At 42.6% G+C, this 13,237-nt stretch overlaps 1 protein-coding gene across 3 annotated transcripts in view; it reads right to left on the reverse strand.

Moving 5' to 3' along the window:
- Positions 1-12,954, reverse strand: part of frmd6 (FERM domain containing 6) — a 24,364-nt gene extending 11,410 nt beyond the window's left edge. The window contains exons 1-2 of one of the 3 annotated variants that reach the window (XM_024275390.2): positions 12,425-12,954; positions 419-698 (exon numbers count right to left, since the gene is read on the reverse strand). In XM_024275390.2, the coding sequence (XP_024131158.1) occupies positions 419-517 (99 nt within the window). In that variant the 5' untranslated portion in view covers positions 518-698; positions 12,425-12,954. Of the gene's footprint in view, positions 1-418; positions 699-5,974; positions 6,063-12,424 lie in introns of those variants that run through there. The other 2 variants (XM_024275400.2, XM_036209936.1) reach the window with 2 other exon arrangements.
- Between the last annotated feature and the right edge of the window lie 283 nt (positions 12,955-13,237).

A 13,237-nucleotide genomic window follows, 5' to 3' on the forward strand; every position in this document is an offset into this window, starting at 1 on the left:
AGGAAGAGGAAGAGGAGGAGGAAGAGGAAGAGGAGGAGGAGGAGGAAGAGGAGGAGGAGGAGGAAGAGGAGGAGGAAGAGGAGGAGGAGGAGGAACACCAAACCCAACGTCTATGAATTCTGAGGTCCAGCCTCTAAACTTTATGTTTATATAAAGGTTTAAAAACTTTTTCTCCCTCAAACACTTTATGTGAATGTGGTTTAGATTCATGATGTTCTCATTTTGATTAAATGCAACAGTTGAGATAAAGCAGGAATATCTGAGGGTAAAGCTGAAGATCTGCTGCAGAATCATCACGTCTCAGTTTCATGAACAGGTTTGAGTCCGAAGTAAGAAAACAGAGGGGAGTGGCTAAGCACAGGTATCAAACTTCTACCTGCCTCGCCGTGGTAACCGGCTGCATTCAGAGCAGACTTACGTCGACGATGATGTGCTGCGTGTCGTCGTTGGGCAGAAAGACACAGACACAGCGGCGGTCCTGCATGGTTTTGTTGTTGTGGAAGCTCAGTCTGTTCATCTTCGTGTGGCAGCTCTGGCTCACTGTGGGGGGGCTCTGGGCCCTGGGGCGACCCGCTTCTGCCCCCGCGGGACCGGTCCGGTTCGCTTCAGCTGCAGCCCAGAGGAGACGCGACTGCGGGCTCAGAGGGCCGGGCGGCGCCGTCGGGGTGGGGCATGAGGACCCGAGCCCAGAGCTTTCACTGCAGACAGAAGGCAGGAGAACGGACGTTAGGACGTCCCGCGGTATGCAAAGCAGGCGGTGGAGATACGGCGCTGTGCTCCAGAGGACAGCCGCGTCATCATCGGTTATCAGATCTAACAGCAAATCACACCACAAAACTGTGACAGGACAAAGAGGGAACGTTTCTCATCATTTTATGGTTTCTGTACAGAATGTGTCAAAGTCACGGCCCGGGGGCCGGATCCGGCCCTCGGGGTAATTCTATCCGGCCCTCCAGATCATTTTATTTTATTGTTATTAATGGCCCAACGTTATGTTGCGCTCATTTCTAACTTGTATAATTTTGATAAAATATATTTTTATATCAGCACTAGCATCTTTAGCAGACACCAGCATTCACACTAGCATCATCAAAGGTAATGCTATATATCACGTTTTTATTTAGTTTAAAGCTAAGGATGGTTCAGATGTGCTTTACACCTAGTTTGATCATGACCCGATTAGTCGACTAATCGTAAAGAATAATCGGTGATTAGTCGACTATTAAAATAACCGTTTGTGACAGCTCTACTCTGGATTGTATTTGTTTAATACCTGGACATGTGCGTTTATAACCTGTTGTTGCATCTTGGATTAACAGATTACAGATCAGTGTTTTCTCGATTCCCTCCTGACAGTTGACGAGGAGCAGGAATCTCTCCACCCGTTGCTACACACCTTTCCTACAGCCTTCCAGCTCCAGGCATACAGGAAGTCGTCCAACACAGGTTAGCTATTGAACAGGTTAACTCACTGTTCCTCTCCTAGTTTTACCTGCATTACTGGTTAAGGTCCTCATTGTTTCTGCTCCCTTCAGGACCAATGTGAGTAATATCTGGTGTCCGATGTTCTGGTTTCTGCTGTGATTGAACTCTTCACTGACTTCACCCTTGAGCCCAAACTCACCTCCATGATAACTCTGGGTTCAGTTGTGTGTTTGGATTATTCCGTCCAACAGTAAATGTACAGTTTTATATTTATCTGCTCAAAAACCTAAGATGTGTCTCCCTGGATTTAGTGAAATAACTAATAAGATGCTATTTTAAAGTATCAAAAAGGAACCAAAACTCTTCAGTTTTACATTGCAAATGTGTCGATACGCTGAGGATATGACCTTTGGGACGACCCAGCCATCCAGTGATGTTCAGGTCCCTCAGACGTGTTAAGAGCCTCAAAAGTTAAAGATCAGTCAGGTCAGACATCAGCTCTTCCTGTTAAAGTCTCTTCTTTCAAAGTGTTGTCAGTGAAAACAAACAGGATGGATACCAGATGATATCGTGTTACATTCCTGAAGGTGTGATCAGCAAACACTGCAGCCTTTCAGCGGTAAGAGGACAGAGAGACCATTATGAGCTCTAAAACCTGGATTTTATTTCAAAATACAAAGGGACAGTAAACATTCTTCAGTTGTTCCAGAAACGTTTGGGTCTGAAAATGGCTAAATATTTCAACAAAATGGTTTGTAACTTGATCGACTGATCCACAACTTTATTTAAACAGGCAGTGAACACGTTACATGATGAGAGCTGATCTAAAAGAACCGGTCCTGCAGAACCCTCCGGTTGGGAACCTGAACGCTGCAGCAGAAGAACAGCTGAAATGTTTTCTGTGGGTACACAGCTGATCCTGACGCTGCTTCTGTCATCCTCTGGGTTCTGCAGACATCACGGTCACGTCTGATCTGCACATGAGGCATCGCTGCAGACTGGATGACCACAGTGTGATGAAGAGGTGGTTTGTGTGAGTGAACAGAGCGCTGGCTAATAAAACAACCTTTTACTGCAGAGTTCTGCAATGCTCAAAGCCTTCATCAACATCCACACATTTGGCCGAGCGTTCTGCTGCGTTCTGGAGGACAGAGTGCAGACGGAGGCGTGACACCGTAACCCGTTTCTGTCATAGCGACTGGTCTCCTCCTCTTCCTCTGCTGACATTAGACAGCCCACACAAACAGCTGGAGAGCCTCACAGAAAGCCTGATGTGAAAACGGTTTGAGGCGCAGCGTGAACCAAAGCTGAAGGAGGAGGATGCCCGCAGAGAGGGCGGGAGATGGACCGAAGCAGCGCGCTGAGCCGAGCCATGAAACACAGAAAACTGCTGCAGTCAGGAGAATTTCTCCTAAACATCTGCTTCTCATTCCAACAATGGCGGCCTTTGAATCCTGACACACACAGCACGCCGTCCTGACATCGCCTCCATGTGAAGTCCTCACACAGAACCCAGAAACACGGAGCAGCACCTCCGATCCTCGAGATCTAAACCAGGTCTGCAGAGAGGAACCATCTACACTCTACAAGACATTCTTAGAATAAAAACAGGGATATATTTTTTTGAAAAATGTTTTTTTTGACAGTCCGGGGGGAAAAAAAAAATCACAAAAGCTTTATCTTAATGCAACAACTGGTGAAGAAATGCCTCTTAGCCCCCCAGGAGGCTGGGACAAGCAAACTCTGCTGAAGTATCTTCACTTACGCTGCACTAATCATGTCTAATGACGGATCTGTTTGGCAGCTGCTCGGTTTCTCCTTCGGCTTCGTTCCTGCCGGGATGACGGCTCATTCTGAGGATGCTTTCCCATCTGCAGCTGGTTCCCTCTGACTATCCTCCAGGTGTGAAAGAAGCTCACCTGAACTCTCACCTGAACTCTGGTGCGGTTCACTTCAGTGTGAACGCAGACAGACTTTCCACGAACCAAAGAGAGGAGGTGCTGAAGAAATTTGGAAATGCATGATGGGTAATGGTCATGCAGTGAGGAGCTGCTGGAGCTTCTTCAGAGGTAGATGGAAGATGAGTATGGAACCATTTTGAGGAAAATTTTATTGGAAACCCAGATAAAACATTTTGAAAAAAATATTGGTGTTTGGACAAAAAACATTTTGCTATTCTAAAATAAATTAATTTTTTTCAGCTTCAAATATTCTGTTTTTCAGGTTTCAAAACTCAAAATTTCAAATCTTTTTTTCACTTTGAAATCTTTTTTTTAATTTTCAAATCTGAAAATTTCAGTTTCAAAACTTTATGCCCCATTGTGGCGCTTTGGGGCGGGGCTAACCAGAAGGACCAATCAAAATCATAACTTCAGTCCCGGTGCGTTCACTGACTCTGAGAACTGTGATAATTTCGGTCAGAAAACGTTTGTATTGTCTGTACTATCATTGTACTATCATACAAACTGCGTGTCAGTGAACGCACCGGGACGGAAGTTATGATTTTGATTGGTCCTTCTGGTTAGCCCCGCCCCAACGTCAAAAGTTTTGAAACAGATATTTTCTGATTAAGAGTTAAAAGTGAAAAAAAAGTTTTGAAATGGGAATTTTGAGCTTTAAAACCTAAAAACCTGAACAGCTCCATAGAGGAGCAGAATCAGCTGCTTTTCTTCTTCTGGATTTTTACCAAACTAGCCAGAGCTTGTTTGGACAACAGCGCCCCCATATGAGCAGGTGTTGGAACTGCATGATAGTTGGTCCATTTCAGTCTCTCCAGATTTCCACAGGACTCTCTAGGCTGAATCAACCGAACTGCCCCGTCAGAATGTTTCCCTCCTGTCAGTAAGCTAAGCGGGCCGAGTGATGAAACAACATTCCATCCACCCAAACACTCTTTAAAAGTCTAAAACTCTGTTGTGCCCTTGAACACAGACTGTAACAAAAGACATCTTTATCCCGAGACCGCCGCCCACAAACAGATTTCCATGTTGGCCGTTAGAACTTCTCCTGTTTTCGTGCGCGGCGAGGATAAAGACCAAACCAAACCATTCTCTCTCTGATGACGGTCACTTGGGTTTCTCTGGTTCTTACTGCAGATCAGTGATGTGAAACCGAGCTGCCTAAAGTCTGGACCAGGTCCAGGTCCACAGCTGTGACCACAGGGGAAAGTTCTGGAAGTTTGTTCTGTGACTCAAGGCCGAAACACTCATCAATTCTGCTTTTTTAGCAAGTAGTTTGTAGAGGCAAAGATACTAGCGTGTGTTAGCAAAACTTTCACACAAAAACCACACAAACACTTCTGGATACACAACAACATACACGGTAAAGCAGTTAAAGTTCTCCACACCAAAACGGAAAAACATTTACACACAAAATGCAGAAAAGAACCAACAGTAAGTTTGTCTGCTGGAGATTTAGATCCTAAAGTCCAGGAGAGACGATCCAACACCTCTAACACCAATCTTCAGGTCAAATGGACACTAAGCTGATGTTAATGTCTGCAACATGATTACCGTATGATCTCTGGGAGATCAAAATGTATAAATGATAATATGCAACATTCAAACAGGGAACAAAGAAAGTGGATCTTAGCTCCTCTTTGCTCTGACAGTCGATCGATGGAATTCTATCAAAGGATTTTTCTGCCACATCACAAACGAGAGTCATAGTTTTGAGATCAAAATTTCCTCGATTCCAAACAAAATGTTCAGTTTTAAAAACAAAACTTTAAAAGTTGCAAATACGAATATTAAATGTTTGCGTTCAAAAAATATTTTTGCATTTTACATGTGTTGTCTCTCATCATTTTCCCTCTTTGATTTTACGTTCATGAGTTTCGATTTAGTGCGAGATACTGTGTGTTCCACCAGGCTTCATGCTGATTGGTCTAGATTCTGTCCAATCAAATCTCATGCTTACCCAACTGGATCTTTTACTCCTGATTTTAACTCTTTGCCTCGGGAAAACATTTATTTAAATCATTTCAAAAATAATTATTACTTTTCACTTGATTGGATAGAATCTAGACCAATCAGCATGAACTCTCTTGCCTGTGATTGGCTGTTTGGTGGAACATATCTCGCACTAAACTGAAACACACGAACGTTAAATCAAAGACGGAGAAAGTGAGATGAGAGAACGCATCTGAAAACTTCTGAGTTACAAAAGAAAAACATTCATTTTGAACGGAAAAGAAAGATTTCAAAAGCAAATATTTAATATTTGTATTTGCAGCTTTTAAAGCTTTATTTTTAGAACTGAACATTTTGTTAGCAAGTTAAAGTTTTATTTAAAAACTGAAACTTTTGTTTGCAATGTGGTGACACAAAAATCCCTTGATAGAATTCTGACCGCTCATTTTATATTACTGTGTAAGTAAACACAGAAACATCGTTATTTATCTCCTTTAGTAACGAGGAATCGTTCTTTAAACCAGTGAAATCACACTTCCACCTGTCACATGACCGTGTGACCAAAAACGAGTGATGAGCAGGCCGATCACGACAATCTCATACTCAGATCTTTCTCTGACAGACATGAACATTATTACCTAAATACGTCAGAACTTTGCTTCAGATGCACAGATGTTCACAGGTATGACCTGTCGGCCCCAATCCTTAAGTTTAGCCTCCGTTATTGTATCCATGGTCATCTTTAAACAGAACGGCAGAGTAGCATCTTTAGCCTGCTGAGCTAATGAGTAACAACAGCATGAGAACAGCAAACACTGAGTTTCTTTACCTGTCCAGACCTGTTTTTCAGCTCCTGACACAAAGCTCTCCACACCGTCGCTCACACTCCAGGTTTACCACAGGAAAGGAACCACATACCACTGATTACATAGAATATTTTGTTAATTAGAGATATGACAGAGTCAACAAAGACAACATTCCACGTCTGAATTTAACAAAAACTAATCAACTTCAAAGAAAAACTGTTCATTTCTGAAGAAGGTTGAACTACTCCAGGATTCTGGTTAACAAATAGTCAGTCAATACAAATTAAATATCAAACTTTTTCTAGTCACCTCTGCAATTTTTTAGGAGTTTTGTTTTACTTTAACTGTCAGCAAACCACAAACAGAAAAAAAACATTCTGATTTTGGTTCAGGTTAATTAGGCTCCATTTAACCATAAAACTTTTGTCCTTTAATGAATTATTGTTTTCTTGTTTTTTCTGTTCACATCTTCAACAAACTTCTACTGATTCCAGCGGTTCAGATTATTAAAGAAGCTGTTTTCTTCAAACTCTCAGCAACTTTTATCTCAACTTAGAACAATTATAGACATTTAAACTCGTCTGCTCCAACTCTAACTTACTTTTACTTATGAAAATGATTTAGTTATGACATTCAGCTCTTAAAGAATGTTCAACAGTTTAACTCACCGATAATAACACGATTTTAACTCTTCGTTTTACACGATTAAAGTGGTTCCAATGAACCGATATTTAAAGTTGAGAAAAGCAGCTTTGTGTTTATGCAACACTTTACTGTAAAACGTAGTAGATCACAGATCGTGTTATTTTCTGTCAGTGGTTCCAGAGTTAAAAGGTTAAGATGATTAAGATGAAGATAATTATAACTACTATTTAAGAGATTTCTAAAAGAAGTCTAGATCAGCTGATTAAACTGCCTTTCTACAAACGTATTTCTTCCCTCAGTTTTTAGAGACACTAGTTCAAATTCACGTTGGAGGTCTAGAACTTGGATAATGATTTTTGATTAGTGCTGTCAGTGGATTAAAACAAATAATCGGATTAATCGCACTTTGGGTTGTAATTAATAATAATTAATCACAATGTTTTACTAGGTAAATTTTATACGACAATCTGCAGCTTTTAAACAAAAAAAGTCCAGAGAGAAAAATGTTCCTTTATTTTAATTTTACATGTATCAAGTGTTGACTCAGAAATCCTAGAAGTGTCATTTGTGAGCACAAAACACATCAGCAGAAAGATAATCAGAACTCGAAATACTTTCATGTCTGCAGTTTTACTCCAAGAAAACAGAGACGCTGACATCTAATACTGTTTCTGAACTTTAGATGAACTTATGGTTCAGGTAAAATACTCCATTACTCAACTTCTGATGGGTGCACCTAAAAAAAGAAGTTCCAGTCACATTTGCATTGATAAATATTAATCAAGTTGATTTTTTAATTAATCGTTTGCATTAACGTTGACAGCCTTATTGTTAGAAAAAGGCTAATTCACATAGCTGATTATGGAAATAATAACACTAATGCTAGCTTCTTTAGCTAATACAATTCCTGTGGTTCCAAGCTAAATATTAGGCACTCCAATGGCTTGCTCTTATATGTATACTTATCGCATTATAGTTTTTCTAGAGTGTTTTCAACCAATAAAGACCCAGACCCATTTCTCCTAAAAGATAAAATGATATGGAATACACCACAAACCAAGTAGACCACATAATGTATTTCTGAAGTTCTGCTGTGACTCTGATGTCACCATGGGTTCTTACGGTTAAGTTTAAACTTCAATTTCAGAAAACACTTCGTCTTTTCACAAATACAAACACTAAAATACTACAAAAGCACATTTCAACAATAACACATCAGCATTTTCACAGTGGGGCTGCATGATGGCTCAGTGGTTCGTTCCCTGGGCTCACGGCGAAAAGGTCCAGTTCAAATCCCAGATGGGACATTTCTGTTTGCATGTTCCCCCGTGAACGCATGTGTTTTCTCCAGGCTCCTCCCACAGTCCAAAAACATGCTTCATAGGTTGACTGATTACTCTAAACCTGAACTAATTGTGAGTGAGTGTGTATGGGTGAGTGATTGTGTGGCCCTGTGACAGGCTGGTGAGTTATCCAGGGTGTACCCCGCCTTCACCCAACCAGGTGAGGCTCTGGACCCTGTGACCCTGAAAGGGATACAGCAGGTTAAGAAAATGGAGAGTTCATCAAGTTAATTTTATATTTACTGTTTTTGTATCTTCAGCTGCTTTAGACATTTAAATATCAAAATACTTTGAGGAAAGTGATGCTCGTTTCTGCTTTTTAACACTTCTTAAGATGATTAGAAGCTATCTGTTTCAGCCACAGTGGGATTAATGTGGAAATATGATCCGTCCAGGTTGTAGAAGTCTGACGAATCAGGAGCAGGTGGACTAAAAATGTCAGACTGGATGAGATGAGAATGACATCCAAGGCTTTTCTTGCAGAAGAATATTTTCTTTTTCCCATGTGAAACTGTATCAGGATTACGTTTTACCTCTGAGCTCTAGAATCCCACCTTCCTAAAGTTTACTGAACTGCAGAGCGATCGACTCCATCTGTTACTGTGAGAGGTCTCTTCTTTAAAAAGAACTTTTCAGAGAATCTACTGGTATAAGCTGACCTCGATAGGAAAACCTGTGCAGACAACAACAAACTTTAACAACACGGCCGACAAGTGAAAGTCTGTTTGAGGCGCCCTGACAATGTGATGCATCAACGGCATCATGATAAAAACACAATTTTAGCAGAAACGTCCAAATCTGTTGATGCTGCTGATAATTAATCTAAACACATCAACAACAGAAAAGTAAAACTTACAGAAGATTTCTGTGGATCAGTTCCAAACAAAAGACTGAACTCTCACCTAAACTATCCTTCCTCACGGATTCACCAAACTCTCTCCGTCTTTACCGGATGGGAAACGGCGGTAAACCTGAGCGCAGACACACGAGCTCCAACAGAAAAACTTCATCTCACCTTCATTTATGGAAAACAGCGAGAACATCCAGAGCATCTGGCATCCATGTGGCTGTGAGCGCGCTCCGTCTCACACTCAGGCTCAAATCTCAAACCGCCGGCGCTGCCAGACATGTTGGAACAGAGTCGGCAGTCGCTCCCTCCCCGCCCAGCATTCAGGCCTGGACTTCACATGAGTAACTTCACAAAACTACCAATCGTGGTTCAACAACAGCCCACCGAGATGACAGCACTCCCATTCTAGATGCTCTAAATAGATGGGGAGACGGCTGAAGGAACTCCGGCTACGCTGTGACGTTTCTGCTTTTGTCAGGAGATCGTCCGTTTGATCCGACCAAAACTTCAGGTGACCTGATCGGGTTCATGTGAGCAGCTTTTGTTGAAGGATTACCGCCTGTTGTTTACAGAGTCACAAGACTGAAATGTGCTGCACCTTTTCTCTAGAAAACATTTGAAGGCAAAGCAAATCCAAGTCAGGTTTCCATGGAAACGTCCGATATGTTCTCAAGTTTCATGAAAGTCTCTTAACTGCATATTACAGCATATTTGAGTCGCAGCGAGTCAAAGCGAAACTTTGTACTAAAATATGAAGTTTTCTGTTAGATGTCCTGAACTGAAGCTTCCAGATGTCACAGCTGCAGCAGAAGCAGAGATGTTAAAGATGACGGACCGTCGACGTTTGAGGATCACAAACTGGAATTCAGAATTCTACAAACACAATGATACAGTTTAAAAAAGGAAAGTGACTATTCGCAGGTCATTTCCTAAAAACGTGCGGCCATGCTGAACTTTCATCTCGACCACACGGACTCAGAGGAAAGGTAACGGTGAGGATTAAACCGCCAAATGGTTCCCGAGAGCGGCTGTTTCTGCAGCTCACCCCCCCCCCCGGTGGATCAAATGTGGAGAACACTTTTCACACACTTAGGAGCGTGACAGCTACCAGGACTTTAGGTTCATTTTAAATACATGCGGCCAACAACAGAATCCAGTTTGGACGCCTTAAAATACATGCAGCGATGCAGCAGCGTGCATTATGGGATATTTTGTGTGGCCAACATGAATTTCCATCACTTTTTCTGCTTGTTACATGTAAATACATGCGGATAACATCAACAATAAAGATAAAAACACAGAGCAACTAAAATAAACCCAAAACAAAGTAATACAGTTAACAAATGACTCTACAGTTATCCTGGATAAGATGAATGTGGGTTTCTGTTTGGACCCAAAGACGTCTGAATATTCTACAATCAACATGCGATGTGTAAACCTCTAAACCAATGGTGTCCCAATCCAGGCCTCGAGGGCCGGTGTCCCACATGTTTTCCAACCAACCGGCCACTGAAGCTCCTGATTGGTTAAACACACCTGATCCAGATAATCAGCAGCAGATAAGGCAGGATTTGTGGAAAACCAGCAGGAGGCGGCCCTCGAGGCCTGGGTTTGGACACACTTCAAGGTTCAGTCCTGCTTCAGCTGTTCTGAAACAGTTTTACATAAATTTAGAGACTTAAAATGATTCCCTCATGATGGCAAAAGGTTAATAAACAATCCACTAAACTATTTGGCCTCACATTTGTTTTCTACTGGCAGCTGGAAGCGTTCATGACCCGATAACATAAAATTCAAAGATTATAAACAACCTCAAGCACCTGAACAAATACGGAAACAATGAAAGAGCTGCTGTGGATAAGCGTCTGCCAAAAACTAAAATAAATGCGTGTTTTTTTACATAAATGCTGTTTCCTGAAACTGACCTGAATGTCTGCAGTTCAAAACTAAATGGTGCGAATGAGAGCTGCAGTGAAAAGCCGAATAGCAAACACGGACAGGTCAACCCTCTCATGTCCACTTCCTCTGAGAGACGCGGAGAGGAAAACCATCTGAGGAAAGACACAATGGGAGACAAATGCAGGAAAAGCTGACCCACTTCTCTGTCCTTCAGACATGGATATGAGACGAACGCAACACCAGTGCAGATGCAAAGAGGTAAAGTGGGAACTGCTCCCACAGCGCAGAGCCCCCGGCGCCGCTACACCTGTACACGCCCACATTCTGCAGACGCTGGAAAGATAAGACGTGGAAACGCAGGAGAACTGATAGAGTTTCTCAGACTTTTTTGGTAGACTGTAATCTCATCTATGTTCATGAATCTGCTGTAGGTTTCTCGGTCATGCTGTCCTGACATCCAAACACTGGTTCATTTTCTCGTATCTTAAAGCATCAAGGCCAGCGGCTGACTAAAGGAACGCCCATCATATTTCACTGAGCGCTATTGTTTTGTCACCTGATAGATTTTTATGTTTGGACACCAAAGCATCTTCAATATTACACTCATTTAAATGACAACCGGGAGATTCAACAGAAGATAAAAACACCTTATCAGATTCTAAAATATGTTTCATTAAGTTTGTAGTTGTGCAATGATGGATCATCCCAGGCACATTCCAGCACAAACGCATCTCCATGAGTCAGGACACGAGCACACCATGCTCGTGCGTCTCCTTCCTGTGCAGACAGACAGTACCCCCCTCCCTGAACACCCAGGAGCCCCAAAGTTCAACCAACTCTGGGAAACACCCAGGAGCCCCAAAGTTCAACCAACTCAGGAGCTAATGTGGGATCTGCTGCTCCATCAGGACAAACAGCCAGAGGACAAACCTTCCAAGCTCTGCTCAAGTGCCCTCAGGAAAAGGTTTCAAACTTCAGATTCCTCTGGAAGAAAAGCAGGTTTCCAGACCTGCTGGACCCGAACCGCATCCAGAACTTCAAACAGACCCGACAGACAAACCCAGAGGATCTCGGTTCTGTTTGCTGATTTCTGTTGACATTCCAGGAGCTGAGAAAACAAACCTGCAGCGCGGCGGGGAAGGTTTACCCCGCAAAAGAAAGACTGTCTGCGGCGTGAACGCATCCAGCACCCGGTGACACCGCGGTAAATACCGGAACGGAAACCTACACTGTTTAAGAGACGATTCATTTTTTAAAGAATATCTGACATTTTTGTTCAGTCAAAATCACTTTTTAGCGTGAATAAAGTTTGAGCATCACTGTTAAACACGACTCGAATCATTTTCTTCATAATTTAAAAAAAACTAAAATGATCATTTTCACTCATTATAAACACTGAAATGACGACAAATCCACAGAAATCGCATTTTTACGTCTCTTTTTGGGGTCAGAGATGCAGCAGTTTAGCTAGCGCGCGCGCGTGCGTCCCAAAAAAAAAATCAGTCATAAAGTCGGAAAATGTTCAAACCCGCGAAGAAAACTCACCGTTCACCCGGCGAAAGTGTTTATTCCAACAGATGAGGTTAATCCCAGCCGGTTTATTTCGAGAAGAAGGACAGAAATCTGAACTTCGATGAAACTTAGAGGAGTTCGGGGGGAAACATGAGCCTCCGCCGCCGACAACCGCTCTGCCGCCGCCTGCGCTCCAGCGCAGCCGGGGATCCAGACTCGGAGAGGGACGCGGGAGGCGGGGAGAATCGGGATCTCGGGGAATCACTTCTGGGTGTTTTAGTCACCGCTATACTTGGTTTGGGACGTTGTGTGAACTTTATGAGCGATAATATCTCAGGAAAAACTTGAGTTTTGATCGTTTTTGAGACAATTCCTGCGGAGAATCCCGCACAGCTCCCAGTTCCCCCCCTGGAAGCATCGGGAGTTGGTATCGCCCGTGGCTGTCTCTCGTGCCATTCCTCTCTGCACGCCGGAGCTGCGCCGCAGCCGGGAAAAGCGTCGCTCTGCCGAGTTAAAAGGGCAGCCAGACGCTCCGAGGTCCACACGAGTCTAATTTTACTCCCGGACCATCAGCCAGACACAACTTCCTGTCTTTATGTGCACTTTCTCAGGAAAAACTTCACATTTTCGAGCTTTTATGATGAAAATAACAACTTTAAGAAATGTAAAATTGAGCTTATGTAATTAAAAGACATTAATTATAATAAGAATACTGCAAATATCTTGCATTTTCATACATCAGAGGTTTGCAACCTGCAGCTCCAGATCCACATGTGGCTCTCTGATCTCTCCATTGTGGCCAAACATAAAATAGAGAGACTGCTGACCCAGACATGTGGACCGACT

Source organism: Oryzias melastigma, linkage group LG22, assembly GCF_002922805.2.
Source record: "Oryzias melastigma strain HK-1 linkage group LG22, ASM292280v2, whole genome shotgun sequence".
Taxonomy (NCBI): domain Eukaryota; kingdom Metazoa; phylum Chordata; class Actinopteri; order Beloniformes; family Adrianichthyidae; genus Oryzias; species Oryzias melastigma.